Below are 27,541 nucleotides of genomic sequence, written 5' to 3'. Positions count from 1 at the left end.
CCTTCTTGGCGTGTTGCCAGGCTGCTCCATGGGATGGTCTGCAGGCAGGGCTCTTGTAGGGAGTTGTATGGTGGGGGTGGTGATGTGACATCAGCTCTAAGTGGACTCACAGGCACACTGGTGCCCAGAGCTTGGCTGGCACAGCCCCTTCCTCTCCCTTGGTAGGCAAGAGATTCTTCCTGTTCACCACCTCTTCCCTTGGGCCCACCCGCTCTGGGGCAAGAGATGATGGGCACTTGATTCAGTTTGTTCCATGGGGCGGAGGGGCATCTGAGTTGCCCAATGGCAACATCAGGACCTGGAGCGCTCTGTGCCCAGTGGCGGCATCACCTCGGCCAAGCCCCTGGCCTCACCTCCGTGCTTCCCCTCACCTCCTCCCCACTGGGCCAGGTGGGCACTTGGACCAGCTCCAGGAGAACTTGCTGGCACACATGGGGCTGCCAGCTTGAGGACAAGATAGGTGGGATGGTGGTGAACAGAAAGCGTGAGATCCCTGTCCCAGCCCCTCCGCCAGGCACCGGGGTAAGGGGAGCCGTGCTCATTTTCTCTGGGGCCTCCCAGGTAGTTTCAACGCAAGGCCAAGCAGGGTGGAGCTGGGTTGGTACTGGGAGAGCGATGAGGCTGGGAGCAGCGTGGCTGGGCCCGCCTCAGAACCGAGTGCATTTGACAAGAGGGTACAGACGCCTGTTAATTTCACGCAAACTGCCTTTGATAGATCTCTTGTTATTTTTGGTGAGTTGAGCCATAAATTTGTGCCATCTTGCTGCCGCAATCTGTTAAGTGGAGTGGGGGGGAGAGGAAGAACGGGAAGGCAGGCAGGAAGGAGCTCCACGGAGGATGGGCACGGAGGCTGGCTGAGGCCAGGGCTGGAAGGCGGGGGATAGAGGTGGTACCTGCTGCAGAGCCCAACTTCCGGGAGCCGGGCATCAGCCCGCAGTTCCTGCCCACTGATCCTCAACTTGAGGTGTGGCTGCGCCAGGAGACGTCTGGGAGAAGGTGTCCTTGCACCCCCTTCCCTCCTTTGCCACACTTCCTGCCTCCCTCCAAGGCCACTGTCCCACCCTTGGCCGAATGCTACTGGCAGACCGTTCCCACCATCCAGGCTCCATTCTGGAGGCATAGCCACCAGGTGAGCCTGAAGCCCCCTGAGTGTTGGGCCTGGGGTGGGCAAGAATGGGTTCAGATCCCGCTCTGCCACTGCTGCTGGGTGACTTGGACAAGGCACGCCCCCCTGGAGCCTCAGGACCCCCAGTTCTCTGTGTGTGTCCCTTCCCTGATTCGGCCCCGGTTATGGCCTAGACTCCTCGGCCTGGCATTCCAGCCCCGCCCCTGATCCAGCTGCCACCCGCTTTCTCTCTAGTTCTCTCTCATGCTTTCAACCCGGGCTCCTACTGGTTCTGGAACCCTCTGCTTTCTGGCTTCCCTGCCTTTGCTTGGGCTGTTTCGCTCACCTGGAATGCCCTTTACCCTGGGTTATCCTTTGCCCCATCCTTCCAAGCACAGCTCAAGCCCTGTCTCCTCCAGGGAGCTGCCCCTTACCTGCCTAACCCAGTCCTAGATTGGCTTTCTCCTCGACAGTCAGGCCCTGCTGTCTTCCTTTGACAGGCCTGGTCTAGTGGCAGGAAAAGGGCCTCTACCTGCCTTTTAGCGTGCAGACATGGAGGAGGCAGGGCCTCTCTCAGAGAGGGTAGTGGGCAGACCTAGCACGTGTGGTACATTTCCTGGAAGATCCTTCCAGCCAGATCTTTGCTGCTGGAAATCTGTATGCTCCCTCATGGGATGAGGAGTGGGACACAGGCCCCCCACCCCCGCCCCAGACATCTCAGAGGGGACCGAGCCCCAGTCCATCCATCACACACGTCTTTGAGTCTTCATCAGAGTGGAGTTTGTGCCAGGCCTTGGAGCGGCTCTGAGTGAATGAGATCCAAGGCGAACTGGACACATCTGCCCTCTGGTGGGAGAGAGTGACCACTAGTTCAGTGGTGGTCCAGGCCACCGGCTGAAGTCGCCAAGCCCTAGGTTTAATCCCCGACACCACCACTGACTAGCTGTGTGATCATGGGCGTGTTTCCCCATCCCTGTATCATCACCTATAAAATGGGGAGAGTGGAGCTATTTTAAAGAGTAATGGTGAGGATTAAGCAAGAGAATGTGGGTTAATGCTTAGCACAGTGCCTGGCACGTGGTAGACCCCTAATAAATAGGTGTGTGTTGTCAGGACTTAGTGCAATAGGTATAAATATATGTGCTGGGTGTCGAGGGAGGAGGAAGAGTGAAGGATTAAACCACAAAGGGGTGGGAAAGCTGTCTAAAGAAGGTGATTCTTTTTTTTTTTTTTTTTTTAAGAAGGTGATTCTGAGTTGGGTTTTGAGGAGTGAATAGGAATTCACTGGCCTATGAATTTTTTTCTTTAAATCAAATGGCTTTTTAAATTTAATATAGTAAAAAGAAATACCATATCATCAATGGAAAAGAAGTATCACTTATCTGAAATACGAGATAACCAAAGAAAGTAAGAGATTCTAGCTTGACGCTCATCCTTTCTCTCGATTTGTTAGAAAAAGAAACCATCAGGTACTGGGGATGGTGGTAACGTCTCAGAGTGCACAGATACCTTCTTTCCCATGCATTTGGAAGGATTAAAAGTGACATGGGTCATATAATTTATCATCTAGACCAGGACATTTTTGAGGTTATAAATGGGGGGAGGGGTACAGTCATTTCCATCAGGGCAGTAGGCCCAAACCGGACTCTCCCCGACAGATTGGCAAATCGTCACTCTGCGGGAAGGAGACCTGGAGAGGGACCCAGTGTTATTTCGTGGCACGTTTACGCACCTCCCCAAGTCATAGCCCTGTGCAAGGGGAAGGGCTTTCAAGGTAAAGAAGTTGCCCTTGCTGGGGCATGGTGTGTGAACATGCAGGGGACTGGGGGCTATAGTAGACCAGCCTTTACTAGACGGTAGCCCCAGTGGTGGGAGATGGGGGCCAAGGCTCTGACACTGGGACCTCATCCTGTTGGTGGAGGGCCTTAAGGAAATCAGAAGTTAGGTAGCGTGGGGGAAGAGGGATGAGTCAGACGTAGTTCCTGCTCTCGGGGAGCTCCTGGCCACGTGGGGGACGTGGCAGAGACCCAGCTAGCTCTGTCAGGAGGCTGGGCAGATAGGCCAACAGCCTGGGGAGGAAGTTGTTGGAGGGGGACTGGCATTCTGGTCGGGTGTATGTACCCAGTAGCATTGTACTGCAGAAGTAGAGCCTGGAATTTACAAGAGGCACCTTCCTCTGCCCTGGCCTTCTCCCCTACACCCCCTACCCCCAGATCCTAAAATACTGCTGGGATGGGGAGCCATGGAGGGACATGACAGAACTGTGTTTCAGGGGGTCAGTTGGTCCTGCTTGGGGCTCTAGGGCCAGTCTCAGGGAGGATGTAGAGAGCCCTGGGAAGGGAGGACTGCTTTGTAAATTGCATTGCTGTCTCCCTGTGGAAGAGATGATTATCGTGGTTATTTTTAACACGTTCATGACAAAGGAGGCTGAGGGGGCTGCACTGTGTAGAGTTTGTGGGGCAGGGTCTGTGGAGCATGGAGTAGCAGGTGTGTGTAGTCCTTCTCAGATGGCAGAGCGCCTGTGCCCACCTTGCCTGCCAGTACTTGGGGTGAGACTAGACTGGCCCTGTGTGGTTGGGGCGGAGGAGCCCTCATGAGTATTTGGTGTTTGCCGGATGCCTGTCCTGTGTCTGGAAGTTCAGAGCTGAGCCATTTGTGGAAGAAGGTCAAGGGAGATTGAGATCTTCCCTGAGGGCCCAGGAGAGAGATTAGCCCAGGATACTCACAGCTTCAGCTGGGGAGAAGGGACCTACACACCCAAACCTTTGTGTAGTCAGTCTAGGGGGGCTTCCTGGAGGAGGTGGCATTTGGAATCTAGAAACTTTTGACCGATTGAGGTAGAGGAAGGGCATTCCAAGAGGTGGGAACACCATTAACAGAGGAGTGGAGGGAGGAACACATTTGCATGTTCAAAGGATAACAGGAAGGGGGTGGCAGCTCCTTTTCATTAAGAGTTTATTATGCTCCAGGTGGCCCATATCTCTCATCATTTAATTCTTATGATGAATTAGGAAGTGTCATCTCTATGTTCAGTTGGAAATTCTTAAGCTCAGAGAGGTGAGGCGACTTGCCCAAGGGCACACAGCAAGACTAGGCATGCTTGGGAATCAGACCTGCATCTGTCTGGCTCCCAAATCTGTGTCCTTCCCACTGGCCCACTTGGCCTCACAGTGAGCTTGGCTAACTGAGGGGAGGGGAAAACAGGACTGGAGGGGTCAGCAGGGGCCAGAGCTTGCCAGGCTCAGAGATTTGTGGTGGCTGTAGCAGTGGGAGGCACTGGTTTCCTCAGCAGGGGAGTGTGTGTGGCTGGCCTTCCAGAGGGCCACTTTGGAGGCTAGAGGAGACTCAAAATTGATGCTTTTGAACTGTGGTGATGGAAAAGACTCTTGAGAGTCCCTTGGACTGCAAGGAGATCCAACCAGTCCATCCTAAAGGAAATCAGTCCTAAATATTCATTGGAAGGACTGATGCTGAAACTGAAACTCCAATACTTTGGCCACCTGATGCCAGGAACTGATTCATTGGAAAAGACCCTGATGCTGGGAAAGATTGAAGGCGGGAGGAGAAGGGGATGACAGAGGATGAGATGGTTGGATGGCATTACCAACTCAATGGGCTTGAGTTTGAGCAAGCTCCGGGAGATGGTGATGGACAGGGAGGCCTGGGGTGCTGCGGTCCATGGGGTTGCAAAGAGTCGGACACAACTGAGCAACTGAACTGAACTGAACGGAGGAGACTCAGGCTCGCCTGGGGGAGGGAGGGGTCTATGAGCAAAGGAACGATTAGGAAGAGGTGCAGGGAAAAAGAGAACAGAGGCAGGTATATGGAGGGCAGGGGTGGGGTGAGGGAGTAAATGGGGTCCCGTGGGAATTAGGAAAGGTGTCTCTAGGGAGGCCTGAGTTGAGCTGTATTTTGTCAGAGCCAGCACAGTTCAGTGGAACGTGGCCATGGGATGAGGCAGGCCAGAGTTCGAATCCCATATGGGCCTCTGCAGAATGAGACCTTGGAGCCTCATTAGTAGCTCATTAGTAAAATGGGCGAACCCGCCCTAATGGGGATTAAATGAGCTGATGCAGAGCGCACAGTGACTGGCACATAGCAGTAGCGTGGTGAATTACCTACTGCGAAGTTATTCAGAACCAAACAGGACAGTGAAGAGATTGCTCAGGATTGAGCTGGCAAGCGGGTCCCAGGTGGCAGTCAGGTGGGAAAGCTGATCAGCCGTAGGGTGAGGAGCACCCTAGCCCCTGGTCCAGTCAGCTCATGGCGCTCACAGTTTGGGGGTGCTCACACCCCTTCCTGGACCGCTCTGTGTCCTCTTGGCCCAGGGTCCTCTCGCACCCTGCCCTGGTCTGGGCCCAGAGCCGGCTGGAACCTGCACGTGACGTATGTACAATAAACGTGTGTTTCAGTGGCTGACACCCTGGTCTTAGCTGCCTTCTTTCCTGGCAGGGAGAACTGGCTTTCTTCGGAGGGGGTTGGGGTAGAGATGGGGAGGGGAGGGCAGTCAATGCAGGCCCCGCTGTGTGGCCTTAGGCTTGTCCCTTACCCTTTCTGGCCCAACCCAGGAGGCCAGAAGAGGGGCTCAAGAGCTGGACCTGGGACATGTTCTGATTTTCATGTGGGGTGGATTCTAGAACCACCTCTGGTTATATGGTGAGGCTGGCCAGCAAATGGGCAGTAAATGGTTAGCAGAGGATGCAGTCACCACAGGAAGCAGTGTGAGCCCCTGACAAGTCAGTCAGGCTGGTCTATCCTGTGGCTATGCTTGATGGGCTTAGTGGATGCCAGGTCAGGGATGGGAGGGGGTGCCACACACAACAGTGATGGCCAAGCCGCTAAAAATAAGCTGGATGAGAGGACTCTCAGCTGGGTTTGCAACAGGTCAGATGGCGTTTCCAGAATATTTATTAACAAATGGATGTCAGGCTTGGGGGTGGTCTTGGTGGTGGGCTGCAGGGCAGAGCTGCTACTCAGGATTACAAATGACCATTTCCAGTGACCCCCATGGGGTGGGAGGAGCTAGGAGCAGTGTGTCCAGTGGTGTTCAGTGCTGTTTCTCTGGGCTGGATTCTGTGCTCGTGTTCACTGGTGGTCAGGGAGATGGCTCACCCAGCCTGCCTTCAAAGGGCTCATGGGTCAGGGGAAATTCAGTTACCAGATGGAATCATCTGTGATGAGAGCACATGTATAAGACAGGGCAGCCAACTCTGCTAGGGGAGCGAGGGATAAGACTTCAAAAACAGGAGGTCATTTAAGCTGGGTTTTGAAGGTCAAGTAGGAGTTTTCCAGTTGAAGAAGGTGGGAAACAAACAGGTTTGAGAGAAGATGATGATCCTATTTTGGACGTATTGAGTTTGGGGCCCCCCCATCAGGGGACCTGTTTAGGAGGCAGGAAGCTATACAGGAGTGAAGTAGGGAGGGCTTCACTCTGTCTCAGGGGAGACAGTAATGTGGGAGCAGCCATTTTGAGGGGGTTAATGAGGTCTGGGGGAGGAGGGAAACAGGACAAAGTGTGAATGCCTGATGTGGGAAGCAGCAGGAAGACCAGCCCAGTCAAGGAGGCAGGGCAGGGTGAGGAGAAAGCCAGGTGAGTCGGGGAGAGAGTGTTTCACGGCTGGAGAGTCTGCGGGGCCAAATGTTGCCGAGGAGTCATGTGGGACGAGGCCTGCAAAGTGTCCATAGGATTTAGCAACAAGGAAGGCGCTGATGACTCTGTCAAGAACGGTTTCAGCAGAAGGATATGGTCCGAAGTCAGACTGCAGCGGATTTAAGGTGACATTTGAGGCAGGATGTGAGTGGCAGATGAGAAACTGGAGTGCCAGCTACAGACCACTCACTGATGGTGAAGGGAAGCCGAGGGCAGTAGCCAGAGAAGGCTGGAGGGTCAAAGGAGGGCTGCCCTCAGAACGGAAGAGGCATAGATCTGCTCCCCAGCTGCCACGAGGAGAATGCTGACGAGATGCTGATGAGAGAGAAGGCAGGCGGGAGGAGTGAGAGGCAGCATGGGGCTGGGGGGCTGGCCTCTGAGAGGACAAGGACTGCAGGAAAGTTGGGAGTTGGGGGGCGCTGGTAAGAAGTCAGGATGTGTGTGTGTGGAGGGGGGGCTTCCGTGTCAAAGCTTCTGCAGTTTCTCAGTAAAGCAGCTTGTTGCAGAGAGGGAGTAGGCGGAGGTGGGCTTGAGGAGAGAGGTCGAGGTCTGGCACAGCCGCCGAGGTGGGGGACGGGGGAGGCAGGGAGCCCTGCATGCCCAGCGGATGTGCGGCCCTGAATCTGTCGTGGTGCCAGTTGGCACAACTGTGGATTTCTTCAGCAGCCTGGGGGTGGGCGTGGAGAAGGCGGTTTGTCACAGGCTCCAGGGCCGGGGAATGGCTGAGCGGGTGTGGTGGAAGGGCTGGGTGAGGGGATTCAAGAGCCTGCCAGACATGGCTCCAGCATCTTCCTGGTGACCTCGACAGAGACAGGGCCCAAAGTGAGGCCAGGAGGGATGGCAGATGCTGTTCGAAGGGAGGAGGCCCAGGGGGCTCGAGGGGTTGGTGAGGGGAGATGGTGAAAATAGACCAGATAGTAGTGCCTTCCAAGGATTCTCCACATCCAAGCAGGGTGCTGAGGGCTTCAGTAGGGGGTATATACTGAGTATTGTTCTCCGGAAGTCAGAAAGCAGGATCAGAGAGCCAAAGACACTTGCCCAAGGTCACGCAGCTGGTCAGTGTCCACGCCCCAGTTAGGACCAGAGCTGACTCTGAAGCTGTCCTGGGGACAGAGGGCACACAGGTTTCAGAGATGGTGGAGAAGTTTGAGGGATGAGGCAGATCAGGTGCTAGGACTGGTGGCTGAATTGGAGGGAAGGGTCTGGGAGTGGATGAGACTGGAGGCTGGGCTGAGTGGCAGCTCAGGGCTCCTTGGACCTGCAGGTTTGCTCAGAGTGGCCACTTTCATACCTGGTCAGGAAGAGCTTTCTCTTAGGCTGGGCGGCAGGGGCCAGGAAGAGTACAACCTTCTTGAATTCCTTCCAACACGGAGTGCCTGTGCTGCGCTGACCTGGAGTTCAAAAATAGGAGAGGGAGGGCCTGGGGGTGGGGGAGAGGAGTACCTTCTAGTTTGGGGACGGCGTGGGCTGAGCCCTGTCCCAGAATTATGTTCGGGTCCCACCTGCCCCAGCAGCCTCTGCACGGGCTGGGTCTTTCTCCCCTGTATTCATGTCTGCCGCCATGCCCGCTACCCAGTCTGTGGGAGGGGGCCTGATGAGCTCATGTCTGAGCAGGAGGGTCTGGCTTTGGAGAAAGGGAGCTCCCAGCCTCTCCTCCAGGGCTGGCGGTGCTTCCCAGGCCTAGACCAGACACATAAATCAGGGCAGGGGCAGCCTAGAGCCCAGTGAGGCGGGGCCGGGGAGCAGCCGCAGACCCCAGAGTGCCCGCTGCTCTCCGGCCACAGGGCAGTGGGGTGTCGGGTCTGCTGGATGGAGGCACCTGCCCTAGGCCCTTAGGTCTTGGAGGAGCAGCATTCTGACCTGTGTCTCCAGGTCACAGTCCAGTGCTTCTTGGGCCCCAGGCCCAGCCGCTGGCTTGGCAGGAATCATGTCCCACAGGCAGGACTGGGGTGGTCACGGCTGCTCACCCTGGCTGTTTTTCCACCTTCGGGTCAGCCCTGCCAGGGGAAAGAGGCTGGACTTCCAGCTTACCAAGCTGTGTCATCTTGGATGAGGCACTTCCCCTCTCTCATCTTTAAACGGCGGCAATGGTCCCTACTTCCCAGGCGAGGAGGGTTTAAGAAGATAGGTAAGGACAACACTTGGCAGAGAAGCCTCCCAGAGCTCATTAATATGAGCAGCCACTCCCCTCCAGTCTCCCCTAGTCTGGGCTGAGGCAAGAGGCAGAGATAGTTGTGAGGCTATGTGTGAACCCGGTGTGGCCTTCTGAGCCTCAGCTTCCTTATCTGTAAAATGGTGGTGGTGGTGGGGCAGGGGGCAGGACGTGATGCTCTCTCAGCGTCGCCTGCAGTTGGTTCCAGACCCTCCGGCTGAGGGCAAGCAGGGCCGCTCTGTGCCACCCTGGCAGGACGGAGCTGGCCTCTGCTGAGCCCCTGCCACCACCTCCGTGTTCCAGGTGAGGAGCCGGAAGAGGAACCGAAGGTGAAAACCCAGTGGCCAAGGTCTGCAGATGAGCCTGGGCTGTACATGGCGCAGACAGGTAACCCGGGCCCGCCTCCCTCCTCCGTGGCGGGGGCCCGACTGTGCGGTGTCTGGTGACCTGTGTGCTTGGCATGTGCCCGTCTGTGTCTGTGTCCTGGCGCTCAGTCGTGTCTCTCTGCCATGTGACGCCTGTTGGGGCAGGGCGGGGTCACCTCTTGAAGAGCCTGTCGCTCCGGGGTCAGGGTAGGAGGATTCCTAGGAGACAGTGCTTGGGAGATACCCCCTGCCGCCGACGCTGTCCCTCTCTCGTAGGCGACCCGGCAGCTGAGGAGTGGTCCCCGTGGAGCGTGTGTTCCCTGACGTGTGGGCAGGGCCTGCAGGTGCGGACCCGCTCCTGCGTGTCCTCCCCCTATGGGACCCTGTGCAGCGGGCCCCTGCGGGAGACCCGGCCCTGCAACAATTCAGCCACCTGCCCAGGTATGCCCATCTTCCCCGCCTGATCTGCCTGCAGGGTCAGGTCCTGTCTGGGACTCGGGCAAGTTCATCTTCCAAAGATGGTTGGTTGCCTCCTCCTTTCATTCAGCAAAGTTGACTGTCCACCCCCGCCCCCCACCATCCGTGCCCAGCCCCCACCCAGGGCACTGGGGACACAGATGAATCAGACCAGGGCCCGCAGTAGCAGGCTTGGTTCTGGGCGTCACTCCCCTGATACCTATATCCTGGTAATCAAGGCGTGTCTTGTTACCTTCACCGTCCTCCCTGTTCCCTGTGCTCTGGCCACACTGGCCCCTCTTGCACTTTTCCCACCTCCCTGCACTGGCTTATTCTCATCCTATCCCCTCCACCTCCCCCTGGGCTATTAAAATTCAGCCTGTCCTTCAAGATCTGGGAGAAATGCCACTTTAGAAAAAAAAGAAAAGAAACTTTCTCTGACCAGCCCCTCCTTCCTCTGACTGCCTATCCTCCCCAGGGAGTCCCCTCTGGACCCTGAAGCCTTCCTTGGTTCAGCATGGAGTTGTTGGGAATGCGCATGCGCCTGAGGGGCCTGGCGGCTTTAGCGGGTCCTGCCCCCTGTGCCTGAGGGAGTGAAGTGGTGCCTAGGCCAGACGGACTCTTGGCTGGGAACTTAAGAGTAGGGCTACCCCGGGGAAGGGGGTCTTGGCCCCTGGGGGTGTGCAGGAGCTTGCAAAGGGCTGGGGCAAAGCTGTGTTCCGATGTGAGCTCTTTGTGTCAGTGTCCATGTAGAGGGTCATGTCTATTTGTGTGTCCACGTGCTTGGGATCGGGAGGGGCATTGTCTTGCCCCTGCCTGCCTTGTCTGGATTCTCGCTCAGGGTCTGCGGTGGGGAGGGTAGGGATGGGGTAAGGCGGGGTAGATCTTGAGCCCTTTCCTGGGCTTGCCTGTGCCCCCAGGAGAGGAGGACCCCTGGCTCCCCTCCTGGGTTGATTCTAGTCTCCCAGGTCGGGTGTCCACAGGCAGTGTGGCCTGTGTGAGTTGGGACTAGAAGTCTGTATCATCTACAATCACCCTCAAAGGGCGGTGTCCTGGGGCCCAGGACAGAGCCAATGAGGAGCGGGGGCTGAGCCGCCGGAGCTCCTGATTGGTGGGCGGATGGCAGTGGGCGGGGCCAAGGTGCCGCCCAGCCACCGGCCACATGCTTCCTTGCAGTGCACGGCGTGTGGGAGGAGTGGGGGTCCTGGAGCCTGTGCTCCCGCAGCTGCGGGCGGGGGTCCCGGAGCCGGATGCGGACCTGCGTGCCCCCCCAGCACGGCGGCAAGGCCTGCGAGGGTCCCGAGCTGCAGACTAAGCTCTGCAGTATGGCCGCCTGCCCGGGTCAGTAGCACCCGTGGGCTTCCAGGCGGGCATTGCCCAGCCAGGGTGGGGGGTCGGGAAAGGGGAGGAAGTCAGGTCCAATGCCCTGCCCCTGGGGGACCCCAGGAACTTTGACCAAGCATGGGGAGACCGGCAAAGTCTACTTGCCAGTTTGGTAAGTGACCTGGCCCGGCACGTACTTGGAGTTGGCACCCAGGGACCCCCATCCGAGGGGGCTGCTTGCCCGTGCCCCTTCCCGTGAGCTATGCCTTGTTGTTCATAGCAGTTTGGAGCTCATGGCCAGCGGGGCTCTGAGAAGACCCAAAGCTGGGCTTACATGTGGGCAAAGATCAGAAGGTGGCCCAGCGCCCGTTTCTCTAGCCAGAAGAGAGTGTGTGTGCCTCAGTGCCGAGTGGAGAGGGTCCTGTGTCCCTGGAGCTGGTGGCAGGCAGGCCCAGGCCCAGGCCCAGGCACCACCAACTCCCTCTAGCCCCCCTTCATCCACCCCTCTCCAGTGGGTCTGGCCTCCTTCAAATCTGAATGCCATCTCCCTGCAGGGCTTTGCCCCCACCCATCCCCACACCCCTTGCTCAACAGCCATCCCTGCTTGTGTCTCCCCATGCAGTGGAAGGCCAGTGGCTAGAATGGGGTCCCTGGGGCCCATGTTCCACATCTTGTGCCAACGGGACCCAGCAGCGCAGCCGGAAGTGCAGCGTGGCGGGCCCAGCCTGGGCCACGTGTGCTGGGGCCCTCACTGACACCCGGGAGTGCGGCAACCTTGAGTGCCCGGGTGAGTGTGCGGTGCAGAGGCAGCAGGTGGAGGTCCTGGACCAGGGGGTGCCTGGGGCCACTCACGCCCCCCGTCTCTGCAGCCACAGATGGCAAGTGGGGGCCGTGGAACGCGTGGAGCCTGTGTTCCAAGACATGTGACACAGGCTGGCAGCGCCGTTTCCGCATGTGCCAGGCCACGGGTGCTCAGGGCTATCCCTGCGAGGGCACCGGCGAGGAGGTGAAGCCCTGCAGCGAGAAGAGGTGTCCAGGTATTTCCTGCCGGACCCTGGGGCTTGGGGGGCAAGTGCCTGGGCCTGGCTGAGCCCTGCCGCTGTACCCACAGCCTTCCATGAGATGTGCAGGGACGAGTACGTGATGCTGATGACGTGGAAGAAGGCGGCCGCTGGCGAGATCATCTACAACAAGTGCCCCCCCAATGCCTCAGGTCAGGGGCAAGTGGCTCTCCCTGCAGGTTCCCCACTCCCCTCTCTGCTGACACCCACCACCCCTGCTGTTCCCTTCCAAGCCTCTGGCCTCTTTGAGTCTCCATCCTGAGGTGTGGAGTGAAGTGGGTGAGAGCTGAGTCCCCACATCCAGCCCTCTGTCCGTCCCCCTGCAGGGTCTGCCAGCCGCCGCTGTCTCCTCAGTGCCCAGGGTGTGGCCTACTGGGGGCTGCCCAGCTTTGCCCGCTGCATCTCCCACGAGTACCGCTACCTGTATCTGTCAGTGAGTGCACCCTGCTGGGCTGGGGGGACACAGGGTCTGCCCCAGACTCTGGTGGGGGAAGGAGGGAGCTTGATTCTTGCTCATGCCCATGTGCCTTGGCCTATAGCCGTGTGCCCACTTCTGCCCAATTCTGCCTCTCCTTGTCTGGCAAACTCCTATTCATCCCTCAATGCTGGACTCTTCCCTTAGCCCTAGTGCCTACCTCTCTGCAACTGCAGCCCCCCTTGAGCTTCTCCATCATTAGGTGTTGCATGCTCATCACAGTGTCTGTGTCCTGTGAGTCTGTGAGCTCCTTGAGGGCAGGAACAAAGCTGAAGTTATTTTTAGGTCCCCAGTGCCCAACCCAGGGCTCCCCATGGGGTAAAAATGTTGTTCGCGAACTCGGTCTATGTGTACTTGTCTGCCTGGAACTGGTATTGTGTTTGTGCTTGGAACTTGTATTTGAGAGGGAGAGAGCACAGCGCACTTCAGCATGGGTTGACTGCTTTCCGTCGGGGAGGTCCCTGAACTGTGTTTATCATCTTTTATATGTGCATCTGAGCTCCTTGCTTCTCCTGCTACTTCTATTTCAGTCTTTTTTTTTTTTTTTCAAGTATCTTTAGGGATTCTGCCTCTGTATGTGTCTCTTTCTTAGGTTCTGTCTTCCCACAGTCTGAGCATCTCTATCTGACCTTCTCCCTCTGGATGCACATGGTGGCTGGACTGGAGCGGGATGGGCCAGGGGCGGCCCCAGCTCTTGACGCTTCCGTTACAGTGGTCCCCCTGTCACCTGCAGCTTCGGGAGCACCTGGCCAAGGGGCAGCGCATGCTGGCGGGCGAGGGCATGTCTCAGGTGGTGCGCAGCCTGCAGGAGCTCCTGGCCCGGCGCACCTACTACAGCGGGGACCTGCTTTTCTCCGTGGACATTCTGAGGAACGTCACTGACACCTTCAAGAGAGCCACCTACGTGCCCTCGGCTGATGACGTGCAGGTACCCCTCTGCTGTGTCAAGAGGAGGGGGGGCTGAAGGTTCAGAAGCCCTGTTGTGAAGGGGGGAGGCCAAGCCCCTATAGCTGAGTCTGCCGGTAGTGGGGTGTGGTGGCAGGTGTGGCTGTGGTGGGAAAGCTACTGTCCCTGGGGTCGGGACCATCCAACACCCACTGCTCTCTCCCCAGCGCTTCTTCCAGGTGGTGAGCTTCATGGTAGATGCAGAGAACAAGGACAAGTGGGATGACGCTCAGCAGGTGAGGCGCTGGGCTACTAGGCTTCTTCCCCCATGGCTCACCCCACCTCTGCCCCTTATACCCTTTCTGTCCCCAGGTGTCTCCGGGCTCTGTGCACCTGCTCCGGGTCGTGGAAGACTTCATTCACCTGGTGGGCGATGCTCTCAAGGCCTTCCAGAGCTCTCTGATTGTCACAGATAACCTGGGTACAAAGAGGCAGGCCGGGGAGGGGCTGCTGGATGGGTCCGAACGCGGGACACCACAGGGGAGGGGATGGTTTCCGAGGGCTCTTCCTGTTTTCCTCTCCTGTTCTCTGGATCCTGTTTTCCCTCATTTAACTCCTTAATCATATCCCTGTCTCCAAGTTTTCTTCCCGTTCCTCCATCTCTTTGTTGTTTCTCTATGTCCCCCCCACCTCTGTGTCTGTACCAACCTTGATGTTTCCATCTGCCTTCCTGCTCTGTCTCCCCCACTTCTGTCTCTTCCCCATGACAGTTCTCTCTGTCTCTTGTCTCTCTCGGTCCACGGCAGTGATCAGCATTCAGCGAGAGCCCGTCTCCGCTGTTTCCAGCGACATTACGTTCCCCATGCGGGGCCGCCGGGGCATGAAGGATTGGGTGCGGTACTCAGAGGACCGCCTCTTCCTACCCAAGGAGGTGCTCAGCCTCTCCTCCCCAGGGAAGCCGGCTGCATCTGGGGCAGCAGGCAGCCTGGGCAGAGGGAGAGGCCCAGGAACTGTGCCCCCTGGCCCCGGCCACTCCCACCAGCGCCTCCTCCCGGCAGACCCCGAGGATTCCTCCTCCTACTTTGTGATTGGTGCTGTTCTCTACCGCACCCTGGGCCTCATCCTGCCACCGCCCAGGTGAGTCCCTGGGAGGAGGGGCGTGGATGGGGCTGCTGTAGATCCCGGCAGGCCCAGGTGAGGAAGGAGGGCTGAGCCCATGCTGGCCACAGAGAGATCTGTCCAGAGCCTCCCGCAGCCTCTTGGACCTTTTGCCTGGCTCTGGACACAGGTGCTTCTCAGAGGTGTCCACCGCAGCTCCCAGAGACTGCAAAGGGGTCCAGGGGGTGTTGGACTGGGTTCTAGACCTTACTCAAAGTCCTAGGCCCTACTGAACCCTAGGCCTTCCTCTAGCCTTGGCCCCATGGTAGCCTCCTGCCTTTTTGGTCCAAAGCACCTTTCAGGTTCCCAGCTATGTGTGGGTACCTGCAGGCAGGAGCTGACCTCAGCATCTGTCCCCCAGGCCCCCGTTGGCTGTCACATCCAGGGTGATGACAGTGACCGTGAGGCCTCCCACCCAGCCACTAGCTGAGCCCCTCATCACAGTGGAGCTCTCCTACATCATCAATGTGAGTAGGGCCTGGGCAGGGGGCCCTCGGGTAATGCAGCAAGGACAGCCAAAGGCCTGTCTGGGAACGCGGTCTCCCCTGACAGTGGGCTGTACCTCTGACCCATAGGGTCCTGCCATGCCAGGGTGGGTGGTGGTCAGGGGTGGTGAACTCCTCACCCCACACTGGACTCGGGTCTTCTGCTCCCCAGGGCACCACGGATCCCCACTGTGCCAGCTGGGACTACTCCAGAGCGTGAGTTGGACAAGGGCTCAGTGCGGGGAAGGATGCAGCCATGGGACTCCTCCCTCGGGTGGGGGTGTCCCACCTGGAATCCCAGAGGGCAGGTTCCTGGGCACCATCCTTGGCCTAAGGAATCAAGGGCAGACCCCGGGGCTCTGGCTGCCTGCCTCTTGGATGTGGCCTTGCCCTGGGTCTCACCTCTGCTTGGGCAGCGGCCGGCACTGGGGGTGGGACTGCCGAGCCAGGCTGGGGCTCATTCCCCCTCTCCCTGGACCCAAGTGATGCCAGCTCAGGGGACTGGGACACCGAGAGCTGCCAGACGCTGGAGACGCAGGCAGCCCACACCCGCTGCCAGTGCCAGCGCCTGTCCACCTTCGCCGTGCTGGCCCAGCCGCCCAAGGACCTGGTGAGTGGGGGGGAAGTGCCCGGGCTGGCCAGGAGAAGAGGTTCCTGGGTGCCAGGGGCCATCTGTGGTGGTGGTTGCGAGGGGTCCTGGGTGATCCCACGTGGTGTCTGAGTAGGTCTACTTGTGGGAGGGCACAAGGAAGTCTGTGCTCCCAGGATGGTGTGCACAACGATGACACACTCCTGGGGGTGTGTGGCAGTGGGTGATTGCCTGCATGTACACACACGTGTGCATCTGGTTGTGAGCGGAAGAGTGTGGGTGACAGCATAAATACGTGTCTACGTATGTGACTGGGTCTGCTCCGTGCACGTGTGAAGGCAGCAGTGAGCCCCCTCTGTGTGTGGGTGTGACACAGATGGAGGTGCCAGTCTGTCCTAGACAGGAAGTGGGGGAGGCCGAGGGCACCCCTGCAGCTGCCCCCCACCCCCGTGACCCTTCGGACTGTCTGCCCCTCTACCCCAGACCCTGGAGCTGGCGGGCTCCCCCTCGGTCCCCCTTGTGATCGGCTGTGCCGTGTCCTGCATGGCACTGCTCACCCTGCTTGCCATCTACGCCGCCTTCTGGAGGTAGGTGGGATGGTGGGGGGTAGGGGTGGGGAAGGAGGTGTCCAGCCACCCCAGGTTGGGCGGGGCAGCTAGCTTTTCTGTCTGTGCCCACTGTGTCCTCCCCCCCTCCGCCCCCAGGTTCATAAAGTCGGAGCGCTCCATCATCTTGCTGAACTTCTGCCTGTCCATCCTGGCGTCCAACATCCTGATCCTTGTGGGCCAGTCGCGGGTGCTGAGCAAGGCAGGTGCAGGCTCACAGGGGTGCCGGGGTGTGAGAGTGGGGTGAAGGGGGAGACGGCATGCACGTGTGCGTGTGTATGAAACTGAAGTGCTGGATGTGTGTAGACTCTCAAGCCGGGGGTTGTGTGAGAGTGTGAGTGGGAGCTGGTGTGTGAGCATCCATGCAGGCGCTGGAGAGGGTGGGGGTGTGTCTTCCAGGGAGAGATGTCTGTGTATATTGGTGAACTGAGCGAGTGTGTGCACGTGTGTTGGGCGTGTCTGTGGGCACAAGGGAGCCCAAGTGAAGCCTCTTGTGCCCCTTGCCCATGTCTGATCTGTGCTGGCTGTCCCCCTTGTGCCTCCGGGGCCCTCTCTGCCTGTCACCAGCCCTGCTGGTGCCAGACGAGAGGCCCGCCCGGCCGTGACGTCGCAGGCCCTCCTGTTTGTCCCCTCCCTGGCAGCCCCTTCTGTGCGTGGGCAGCCCGCCCGCCCCTGGATGCCGAGCACCGTGTGCGTGTCACTGGGCCCGTGTCGTGCTGTGTGTGGGTGCAGGAAGACGGGGGTGCCTGGCAGGGCTCTGTGGGGGGGTGGAGCTCAGGTGGGCGGCCGTGGCAGCGCCCAGCAGCGGCGGGCCTGGGAAGCCCGGCGCCTCCCACCCTGGTGGCTGCTCAGGGCCACTCCCTGTCTTTTGCTGTCCCCGCAGGGTGTGTGCACCATGACCGCCGCCTTCCTGCACTTCTTCTTTCTGTCGTCCTTCTGCTGGGTGCTCACTGAGGCCTGGCAGTCCTACCTGGCTGTCATTGGGCGGATGCGCACCCGCCTTGTCCGCAAGCGCTTCCTCTGCCTGGGCTGGGGTGAGCAGGGCCCATGCTGGACCTTGTCCCTGGGCCTCGTGGGCAAGGGCAGCTGGAGAGCTTCAGCTTTGGCCCCAGCCCTGCTCTCTGGGCACAGGGGTCAGCTGGGCTGGGGGTCTGGGAGGATGAAGGACCCCGAGGACGGGCGGCCATCTCACTCTAGCTCCCCCGCTCCCCAGGTCTGCCAGCCTTGGTGGTGGCCGTGTCCGTCGGCTTTACCCGCACCAAAGGATACGGTACATCCAGCTAGTACGTGGGCCTCCCAGGGTGGGCGGTGGGGGGTCCATGGACCTGATAGGGTTCCAGACTACTTAGACTGCGATCCTGGCCCATGCCCGCTGTGAGCCTTCGGGCCAGTTGTCCCATGTCTGAGCCTCAGTTTCCCTGACTATAAAAGGCTGTGCTGGGATTGGATGATCTCAGAACCGTTTACTCAGGGATCAGCCTTGTTTGACCCCCACAGTAGCCCCAGAGCCTTTGTTAGAGGGGTGACCGAGGCTCTGCCAGAGCCAGTGGCTCTCTCTCACCCTGTCTGGGTCCTGGCCCCATGTGTGATGCGACCTGGCAGCTCAGGGAGCCCTGAGGGATGGCGTTTGAGGGTGGCGGCAAGCCTCCCTGGGTATCTGATGCCCACCTGGGTATCTGATACCCTGTTTCCCCTTCCCCAGCTGCTGGCTCTCTCTGGAGGGTGGCCTGCTTTATGCCTTCGTGGGCCCGGCAGCTGTCATTGTCCTGGTATGTGCCCCTTCAGTGTCTCGGGACGGGCGTGTGGCCCCAGGGGGTCTGCCTCCTCCACCTGGGGTGTCCCTGCCAGGAGGGCATCTGGTGATCCTGTCTTCCCCCACTCCCACTCCACCGGGCCCCCAGGTGAATATGCTCATCGGAATCATCGTCTTCAACAAGCTCATGGCTCGCGATGGCATCTCAGACAAGTCCAAGAAGCAGAGGGCCGGGTAAGGGGAGGGGGGTTGTCTGTGCCATGGCCTCGTGGGCAGTGCAGTAGGCAGGGTGGGCCGCAGCCACCTTTGGAGACTCAGGGCTTGATGATGCGACTGCGGCTCCCTGGCCTTGGGGCATCAAGGGTGCAGGCAAGGTGGGCACCCGCTGTGCTCAGCTGCAGCCCCTCGCCCACCCTAACCCACCTCTCTCTCTCTCATCTGCCCTCCCCCTCCCACCCCACTCGGGGCTCACACCGCCCCACCTCCTCCCATTTCCTGTGTGTCTTCCCCACCTTCTCCCATGTCTGCCGCCCCCGAGGTCGGAGCGGTGCCCCTGGGCCAGCCTGCTCCTCCCCTGCTCAGCGTGTGGAGCGGTCCCCAGCCCCCTGCTCAGCTCAGCCTCGGCCAGGAACGCCATGTTAGTTGTGCCCCCGTGGGGAAGGGGGGGTGGGCGGGGGCAAAAGAGTGGGGGGCAGTGCTCGTGGTGTGGGGGGAGGAGGGATATCAGCCCAGCACCCTGCCAACTCCTCCCACTCTCAAGGGTGATGCAAAGGGGGCACAGGGAATGAATGTCTGTGCCTTCCAGAATATGCTGGAGTCCTGTGCCGCCCCCCCACGTTGCTCCCCGCCCCTGCCCCCCACCCCCGGCTTACAGTTTATTCAGGCACAGCCACACCCTCCTCCTTACACCCCCCAACCTCCAGAGGCTCATAGAATCTTCGGCTCAGAATTTTTGAGCCCAAAGAACCTTAGAATTAGAATGATAGAATCTTAGAATAAGACAATCAGAAGCTAAGAATGTTCGAATGAGTGAATCAGAGAGTCTTATCATCTGTCATAGAATCTGAGACTTAGAATTTCAGAGGCATTGAATCTCACAATCAGTTGGAGGACAGAGAAGCCTGGAGGTAGGGAGTTATTAAGCTGAGATGTCCTCTGGCAGCTGAGACTCTTAAAGTCCCAGCCACACAAGAGTAGAATGAATGAATGAACTCACAAGTGTTTCAGGCCCCACCTTCCACTGAGGGCCAGAAAGGCAGCTAACACTCCCTTGACCAGTGGGGGCCCAGCCCTGGCTTGCTCACCTCCAGGGTCAGGGAGCTCACTGCCTGTGGAGGTGGCAGGGACCGTCTCCAGGAGCTCCATGTAGTAGAAAGCGCCCTCTCACTTGGGCTGCCATCTGCTTCTCTGACCCAGTCTCTCAGAACGAGCAGTCAAAAGCCTGGGCTTTGGAGGCAGCCAAGTTGAGTCTGCATCCTGGCTCTGGCTCTATCTCTGCCCAGCTGGGCACACTCCAGTTTTCTCATCTGTAAATTGGGATAATAATCCCCATGCCTGTTTATTAGAGTTGTTTGGTCACAGTGTGACTCATGTATGTAAAGTATTCGGTGTAGGGCCTGGCAGAGCATTGATGGTTAATCAATGGCAGCTCTCATGACTGTGATTAGGCCCACTCTTTGGTCTTGGCTTTTCCCCTGGGGGTTTGTGGAGGCCCCTGTGCCCGCCCCCTGCCAGGCTAAACAACCCTCGACCACTCTTCCTAGGACAGGTCTTGGCCCCCTGCCCATGTCTCTGCCTGGTCCAGAGCCGTGCCCACTCCTGCCTGCCTTTCCCACCCCAGTTGTCCATGAGGCAGAGTGGGCAGGGTGTGGCGTGGAGGGCAAGACTGCCCCCACTGTGCCCTCGTTGACTGTTGCTGGTGGGGGCAGGCTGACACTGGTGCCCGGATGCCAGAGACCCTCTGCCTTTTTTCTCTGCCCTCCTTTGTCAAGGAGGCTGGGGACGTGTGGGTTTGGCCCTGATCCCACCCTCCCCCTCCCACTCCCCCTCCCCACCCCACCTCCTCCACCCCTGCCAGCTATGGTCTTTCTGCCCAGCTCTGAGCAGGTGCTCTAGAGCCTGGCACCTCCGCCTTGGGAAACTGAGGCGGAGGAGCCTCTGCCGCCCCGGCCCCCTTATCTCCCCCGAATATTTGTGCTCTGTGATGTCCTCCGTCCTCTCTGCCCGTTTAATCTTCCAGTGTGTCTCTGCCCGTCTCATCCCCGCTCTCACGTGTCTCGTCTCGCTTTGTCCCTCTTCCTCTCCTCCCCTCCCAGAGTCTCTGGGGATGCGGCCCAAGGCCTGTGATTTTGTGCAAATTGGGGCTGAAACTCACAGCGTCTGTATCTGTCTCCCTCCTCCTCTTCTGTCCCACTGGTTCTCTCCGGCTTCTCCGTCTCTGCCCCCGATGCTGCCTCTGGCTCCGTCCCCTGTGTCGGTGTGTCTGTCCCTTCCTCCCTCCTGGTCCCCCAGTTTTCTGCTCTTTGTCTTTGTTGTTTCTCTGCCCCTAGCTGCTCAGCCCCTCTCTGCCTGGGGATGTTACTGGGGGCCCTGCTAGTCTCGGGCAGCTCAAGGCCCCCAGGCTGAGTGCAGGCCCAGGCTCAGTCCAGCCTGGCCCCCGGGAGGGTCCCCCCCGACGGACCGTCTGCCTCATCCTCAGGGCCTCGCTCTGGAGCTCCTGCGTGGTGCTGCCCCTGCTGGCGCTCACCTGGATGTCCGCCGTCCTGGCCATGACAGACCGCCGCTCCGTCCTCTTCCAGGCCCTGTTCGCGGTCTTCAACTCTGCGCAGGGCTTTGTCATCACGGCCGTCCACTGCTTCCTGCGCCGAGAGGTGGGCTGGGCTTGTCCGGGGCCCTGGCCACCCCTGCCCGCAACCCCACGCCGGTCCCCTGCCACTCCCCATGGTGCAGATGGGCACCGCTGGGGAGGATTGAGACCCTGAGCAGGCCCCCATCTGGGCAGCTCTTGGTGTGGGAGCTGATAACCTGGGCAGCCGTGGCCCCCCTGGGGCTCCTTCTACCCACCCCCCTAGGCTGGATACACCGCTTTCCTTTCATGCCCACCTGGGTGCCTGGGGTGGAAGGCACAGCTCGCCGTAGCCGGGGCCCTGTGGTGGCCTCAGGCCCAGCAGGCACCTGCTGTCCCCAGGTCCAGGACGTGGTGAAGTGCCAGATGGGCGTGTGCCGGGCCGATGAGAGTGAAGACTCCCCCGACTCGTGTAAGAACGGGCAGCTGCAGATCCTGGTGAGTGAGGAGGCCTGGGCAGAACACAGGTGGATTCTGAGTGCCCCCTGCCCTAGACCCCTCACCTTCCCCCTTCCCTCTTCTCTGTCCCCATCTTTCTGGGGACTGAGATCAGGTTTGATTCTGGCTCAGCCACTGACAGCTGAGTGGCCTTGGGCAAGTCCCCGCTTCAGACATCTCCCCGTCTCGGGTGGGGCTGGAGGAGAGCACACCAGGGGCCTCTCTGCTCTGCTGGGCAGTGTGCCATGGGCAGACCCTCTGGCTAGGTAGGGAGGGGCCTAAGTTCCCTCCCACCCTGATACATGGATCCTCTCTCTGCCTGTCTGCTCTCTCCCTCTCTGCCTATAGTCAGACTTTGAAAAAGATGTGGATCTGGCTTGTCAGACAGGTGAGTGTGCCAGGGCAGCGCTGAGAATGGCCCCAGAGATGGGGGTGAACAGGGGCCCCCGAGCCCTCCCGTGGGATGCTCTGATGGATTCTGGCTGTGGGGTCAGGCAGCCCTGAGCTGGAGTCAAGGCTGTGAATATCACTCACAGTATGACTTTGGGTGGATAGCTTACTCCTGAAGTCTCACCTATAAAGGAGAGAAATCTGTTCTCCTAGAGTGGATAGGAGCCTTAAATCAATTCAGTTCAGTTCAGCTGCTCAGTTGTATCCGACTCTGCGACCCCATGAATCTCAGCACGCCAGGCTTCCCTGTCCATCACTAACTCCCAGAGTTTACTTAAACTCATGTCCATCGAGTCAGTGATGCCATCCAGCCATGTCATCATCTGTCATCCCCTTCTCCTCCTGCCCCCAGTTCCTCCCAGCATCAGGGTCTTTTCCAATGAGTCAATTCTTCGCATGAGGTGGACAAAGTATTGGAGTTTCAGCTTCAGCATCAGTCCTTCAATTAGGGGACACCAAATGCCTAGCAGGGTGCTCAGCACAAAGTGGCTGTTATGTTATTGTCATTTCCATGATTCTTATCAGAATTTCCAATTCTGTCACCTAGGGCAGAACTGCCCAGGGAGCAGGGAGGGACAAGGGCCTTTTGACAGCCTTGGGGCTGTGGGGTCAGAGGTCAGGACCTGCGCCTGGACACCGTGGGAGTGGGGACCTTGGCTTCGTTCCTTGCTCTGCCTGGCTTTGGGTCTCGGGACTGGTCACCATCTTAACCCCTGTGTTAACCACCCAGCCATCACTCTGGGACTCAGTTGCCCCCACCATCCAAGCTCAGGGCCTTGGTACCTGCCCAGCCTGGGCAAGGGGACATCTGGGGGCTCCTGCTCCCCCGGACTGACTTCCCTCCGCTCCTGCCCCCAGTGCTGTTCAAGGAGGTCAACACTTGCAACCCATCCACCATCACGGGCACGCTGTCCCGCTTGTCTCTGGACGAGGATGAGGAGCCCAAGTCCTGCCTCGTGGGCCCCGAGGGCAGCCTCAGCTTCTCACCACTGCCTGGCAACATCCTGGTGCCCATGGCAGCCTCGCCAGGGCTGGGGGAGCCACCGCCCCCCCAGGAGGCCAACCCCGTGTACATGTGCGGCGAGGGTGGCCTGCGGCAGCTGGACCTCACGTGGCTGCGGCCAACCGAGCCGGGCTCCGACGGGGACTACATGGTGCTGCCCCGGAGGACTCTGAGCCTGCAGCCTGGTGGCGGGGGTGGAGGTGCCGAGGAGGCCCCGCGGGCCCGGCCTGAGGGCACGCCCCGCCGGGCCTCCAAGTCCCTGGGCCACACCGACGCCTACCCCAGCTTCCTCTCTGTGGAACACTCGGGCCTGGGGCTGGGCCCTGCCTATGGGTCTCTACAGAACCCCTATGGGATGACCTTCCAGCCGCCGCCGCCAACACCCAGCGCCCGCCAGGTGCCGGAGCCGGGGGAGCGCAGCCGGACCATGCCCCGCACTGTACCCGGCTCCACCATGAAGCTGGGCTCCCTGGAGGTGAGGAGCTGCCGGGCCTGGGGTTGGGGGTCGGAGGCCCGCCCCAGGGCGCCCGTGACTGTTTGGCAGCGTCCGGGAAAGGACAGCCAGCAGCCTCCCCATACAAAGTCCCAGGAAGCATATGTGCTGTGGGTTTCTCCTGCGTTGATGCCCATGGCGGCTCCAAGGGAATCCTGGCTCCTCTGAGCTCCTCTGATGGGCTTGGTCTCCACACGCTGAGGGTGCCCTTCTCGAAAATGCTTACATTTGCTTGAGTGCCTGTTTTGGGGTGAACTGGTCAGGGTGGGCCCTCATTTAAGGGGCCCGTGGCTCAGGCCTGGTGCCTCATTGCTAGGGCAGCCATATGTAGGAGCTGAGAACCCGGGCTTCCAAGTCCCTGAGTTCAGATCTGAGCGCTGCTGGATCAGCAACGAGATCTGGTGCAGTCTCCCCTCCCCGAGGCTCACGTAATCTCTCTTCACCCTAATCTCTCTGAGCCTCAGTCTCCTCACTGGTAAAGTGGGGATAACGTAGCAGCCTCTTGGTAGAGTTGTCACGAGGACTAATCGACGGATATAAAACATTTATCTCTATGTGGAGCAGGTAGAAAGTGCTAGATAATTGAGGAGTGCTACTGTTACCGTTCCTGAGATCAGCCTCAGGCACTGCCCACAGGCCTGTGGTAATTGCCTCGCTCTCCCCCACCCCAGAGAGAACAGAAGCCCCCCTCTTTCCCTGACTGTGTGTTTTCTGTGGCTGCCCCGCCTCTGTCTGGCTCCCTCAGGCCTGCTCCCTGCAGGGAATCACTGGCAACAAGCAGTTGGTAGTGACCCACTGTAGAACTCTAGAACATTCTAGAACTTTCATTGGTGGGGTGAGGAAGGTGTGGATGAGGGAAGGGGCAGGAGTCACCGCTTGGGCACCATTGGCTGCTCATGTTTGGGTCCCAGAAACCGGCTCCCCATCCTCCCTACGGAGAAAACTAAGTTAGCAGCTAGAAGGTTCGCAAGTTTAGTTCTTTCCTCCCAAAATGTTTCTTGAACATTTGGTGCCTGCTCCTGCCGCAGATGGCAGAAACAGGAAGGCGTCACAAAGACAGAAAACTCTCGACACGGGCAGCGGGGAGGGGAGCGCTCAGCATCATGGCAGGTTTTGTTCTGTGGACACCTGCCCGTGCTTGGAGCCCTGAGCAGGGGCCAGCGCTGGGCTCCTTGTGTGGGAGGTAGCAATAAATGTGGCAGAGTCTTGAGGGGTCAAGAATGACGTCCAGAATTCTGGTGTGGGCAACTGCGATGGGGCGGGGGCGGAGGAGTGCATTTGGGGCGGGGGAAGTTAGAGGTTATTCCGTCGGGCACAGCTGTGTGTGCGGTGCCTGTGGGCATCAGGGAGCAAGCAGTAGGAGTCCCGCGGCCTCTGAAAGTGCAATGTGACCAGAAGTGGGGAGGACACGCGTGTGCACGGTGAAGGGCCGGGGAGAGTCCCAGGCAGAGCGCGGGGGCCTGGAGCTGGAGAAGTCAGGGTGGGTGGCCGAGAAAGAGCAGGCAGGGAGGTGGAAGGACCAGGAGAGGCTGTCACCAACCCCTGTGGTGGTGAGTGTGTGTGCCGGCCTGGGACTGGGGAAATCCAGATGGTGGTTTTAGCCACATCCTTGAGGACTGTGGGCAAGTCCCTTCTCCCTGGACCTCAGTCTCCCTGGTATAACCTGGGAAGGTTGGTCTTTGTCTCATGAGTGCTCCTGGACTGACATTCTGGGATGCTGAGGACTTCTTGAGTGGCACTGGACGTGGCATAGGCCACTGGGGCCTTGAAGGTGGTCTTGGGCAAGAGAGAGCTGGGAGAGGCATGAGGGAGGGCGGCTGGGGAGGCAGGGCCGCGCTTGGCTGGCAGAGGGGCAAAGTGCAAGCAGAGGAAGGCTTCTGTGATGCTGAGTCCTGTATCTGCAGCGGGGTGGAGGTTTCCAGGGAGAGGGGAGCCTGTCGGTGTCAGAGAGGATGGGCGAGATGGGCCAGGACAGGGATTGCCTCGAGGGCACAGAGGGTCTGCCCTGCAGTCGGTGGTAGGGACCTGTGTCCCTGCCTTGTTGGAAGTCTGCGCTGTGGCATCTGGCCGCTGTGTACATGCACGTCTACACGTGTGCCTGCCTGCGTGTACCTCTTGGGGTGGGATCGCATTTCAGCGCCTCATCTCTCAGGCCTCCACCCTATTTCCACAGCCTCAAGGGCTGCCCTTTAAAGGATTCCTAATTGCTGGGCCTAGGCAGGGGGACAGACCCCGGGGGAGCAGACTTCCTGTTTCTCTAAAGCCCCTGCACTTGGTTAAAAAGTTCTCTTCTCCTTCACTGCCTCCTGGTTCTTCTCAGCGAAAGAAGTTACGGTATTCAGACCTGGACTTTGAGGTAAGTGCTGCAGTGCATGTATGTGTTGAGTTGTGTGTTTGTGTATTGGGGGGGGATGTCTGGCCATGGAGGGGCCCCTCCTAAAATTCACCCAAGCGCCAGTGCACAGCCTGAGCCCATGACAGTCCCTCCGCTGCCCAAGGCCAGAGCCCTGGGGTGAAGACCAAACCAGGCCTTGTCCCAGAGGAGCCAGCAGCAGGCAGGGATGTGGGGACCCAGGTGCTGAGTGCCCCGTGGGGAGCACCTCCCCTGACACCCTGTGGCTCCCAGAAGGTGATGCACACCCGGAAACGGCACTCGGAACTCTACCACGAGCTCAACCAGAAGTTCCACACTTTCGACCGCTACCGCAGCCAGTCCACGGCCAAGGTGAGCGCTCCTCCCGTGGCTGCCCCTGCCCAGAGCCGGGGGCCCGACCGGGCACAGTGGCCCCTGCAGTCAGACCCTGAGCCGTGGTCCCCTGTGGCAGAGGGAGAAGCGGGGAGTGGGGTGTGTGTGTGTGTGTGTGTGTGTCCCCGGGTGGGGTGGCAGAATGGAGCGTGTCCAGCATAAGTACCCCGGACTGGGTAGGGGTGCAGCGGCCTCAGCCTCAGCCCGCCTCACCAAGGGCCTGCCTGTGGCATAAGCAACAGTCTGGGGTTTTTCTGGAGGTGGCGGGTATTGGTGGGGGCTCCCCCAGGACCTTGAGAAGGATGGGCAGACAGGAGACAGGGTCTCAGGGGGCCGCTCTGAGCACAGAGGTCAGGAACCCAGCTCTGGAGCCAGTGGGTCTGGATTTGAACCTCACTCTGATTGGTGGTAACGTGGGACATCACCAGCCCTCCCTGGGCCTCCTCAGTTGGTTCTTCTGTACAGTGGGTGAGAGGGTGTTGGCCCATCTCCACGGGTCCTTTTTGCTCCGCCCACAGGAGAAGCCCAGTCCAGGGGAGCGTCCCGGTTTGTCCCAACAGCGGCGACATCAGAGCTGGAGCACCTTCAAGTCTATGACGCTGGGCTCGCTGCCCCCCAAGCCCCGAGAGCGGCTGGCCCTGCACCGGGCAGCAGCCTGGGAACCCACAGAACCACCGGATGGCGACTTCCAGACGGAGGTGTGAGTGCCACGCCGGACTGCCCACTGCGTATAAATATTATATATCTCTCTATTTTCACACTCCACTTTGGAACTACCCAGGAGCCAGCGCCCCCTCCCCTCTCCCGAGGGCTGGGCAGGGAGGCACAGTGGACTCGGCCAGGCTGGGGAAGCCAGACACGGTGTGGCCGGGGGGCCGGGGTCCTTCCCTGTTTCTCAGAGGCCCCTCAGCTCCTGGAGCCCCATCTTCACCCCCAGCCTGTCTGTCCCTGTCCCGGGCTGGGGAGGGGGGAGGGGAACTTTGTTGGGAATAAACTTCACTCTGTGGATTTTGCTGCTGAGCTGTTTGCTTCCCCAGGAGAAGGCCCAGCCTTGGGACCCCCAGCTTTGTCCCTCTGTCTCTGTGATTCACCTCTCTTGGTCTTAACACATTGTGATGGGGTCCAGCTGGGAGGGGGGTGGCCTGGGCTCTGACCCCATCTTTGCCCCGGACTCTATGGGTGACCCTGGACCCATCCCTTCCCCTGTTGGGGTATAGAGTAACCAGATTGGGAACGTAGGGTGGGGCCTCTTGAAGCTAGACTTCCTCAGTGGCTGTGATGGTCATGGCTGCCTTTCACTGAGACCCAGAGGCCAGGCAGAGCTTTGTGACCTCAGTTTCCTCATCTGTGAAATGGGGATGGTGACAGTACCTACCTCATAGGGTTGTTATGAAGATAAAACAGTTTAACAGATATAAAGAGCTAATATATGTGCAAGTGCCTGGCACATTAGCTGTTTAAGTATTAGCTGTTGTCTGAGAAACTTGGTTTCCTGCTGTGCTCC

The 27,541-nt window shown here is 59.3% G+C and overlaps 1 protein-coding gene across 2 annotated transcripts in view; it reads left to right on the top strand.

Annotated features, from left to right (window-relative positions):
* Positions 1-27,026, top strand: part of ADGRB2 (adhesion G protein-coupled receptor B2) — a 33,814-nt gene extending 6,788 nt beyond the window's left edge. Inside the window, exons 3-30 of one of the 2 annotated variants that reach the window (XM_065927581.1) lie at positions 9,211-9,294; positions 9,549-9,713; positions 10,905-11,069; positions 11,674-11,838; positions 11,921-12,088; positions 12,163-12,264; positions 12,439-12,545; positions 13,321-13,515; positions 13,700-13,768; positions 13,845-13,953; positions 14,279-14,609; positions 14,992-15,097; positions 15,288-15,331; positions 15,599-15,725; positions 16,188-16,291; positions 16,409-16,511; positions 17,193-17,343; positions 17,523-17,592; positions 18,012-18,078; positions 18,211-18,296; positions 18,601-18,699; positions 20,761-20,932; positions 21,250-21,345; positions 21,694-21,733; positions 22,654-23,273; positions 25,612-25,647; positions 25,918-26,016; positions 26,556-27,026. In XM_065927581.1, coding sequence (XP_065783653.1) covers positions 9,211-9,294; positions 9,549-9,713; positions 10,905-11,069; positions 11,674-11,838; positions 11,921-12,088; positions 12,163-12,264; positions 12,439-12,545; positions 13,321-13,515; positions 13,700-13,768; positions 13,845-13,953; positions 14,279-14,609; positions 14,992-15,097; positions 15,288-15,331; positions 15,599-15,725; positions 16,188-16,291; positions 16,409-16,511; positions 17,193-17,343; positions 17,523-17,592; positions 18,012-18,078; positions 18,211-18,296; positions 18,601-18,699; positions 20,761-20,932; positions 21,250-21,345; positions 21,694-21,733; positions 22,654-23,273; positions 25,612-25,647; positions 25,918-26,016; positions 26,556-26,741 — 3,866 coding nt within the window. In that variant the 3' untranslated portion in view covers positions 26,742-27,026. The remainder of the gene's footprint in view (positions 1-9,210; positions 9,295-9,548; positions 9,714-10,904; positions 11,070-11,673; positions 11,839-11,920; positions 12,089-12,162; positions 12,265-12,438; positions 12,546-13,320; positions 13,516-13,699; positions 13,769-13,844; positions 13,954-14,278; positions 14,610-14,991; positions 15,098-15,287; positions 15,332-15,598; positions 15,726-16,187; positions 16,292-16,408; positions 16,512-17,192; positions 17,344-17,522; positions 17,593-18,011; positions 18,079-18,210; positions 18,297-18,600; positions 18,700-20,760; positions 20,933-21,249; positions 21,346-21,693; positions 21,734-22,653; positions 23,274-25,611; positions 25,648-25,917; positions 26,017-26,555) is intronic. The other variant, XM_065927582.1, reaches the window with a different exon arrangement.
* Positions 27,027-27,541: the final 515 nt, after the last annotated feature.

Source organism: Muntiacus reevesi, chromosome 3 (genome assembly GCF_963930625.1).
Source record: "Muntiacus reevesi chromosome 3, mMunRee1.1, whole genome shotgun sequence".
Lineage (NCBI taxonomy): Eukaryota > Metazoa > Chordata > Mammalia > Artiodactyla > Cervidae > Muntiacus > Muntiacus reevesi.
Note: the sequence above shows the minus strand (reverse complement) of the source record. Positions and strands in the feature narration are given on the sequence as shown.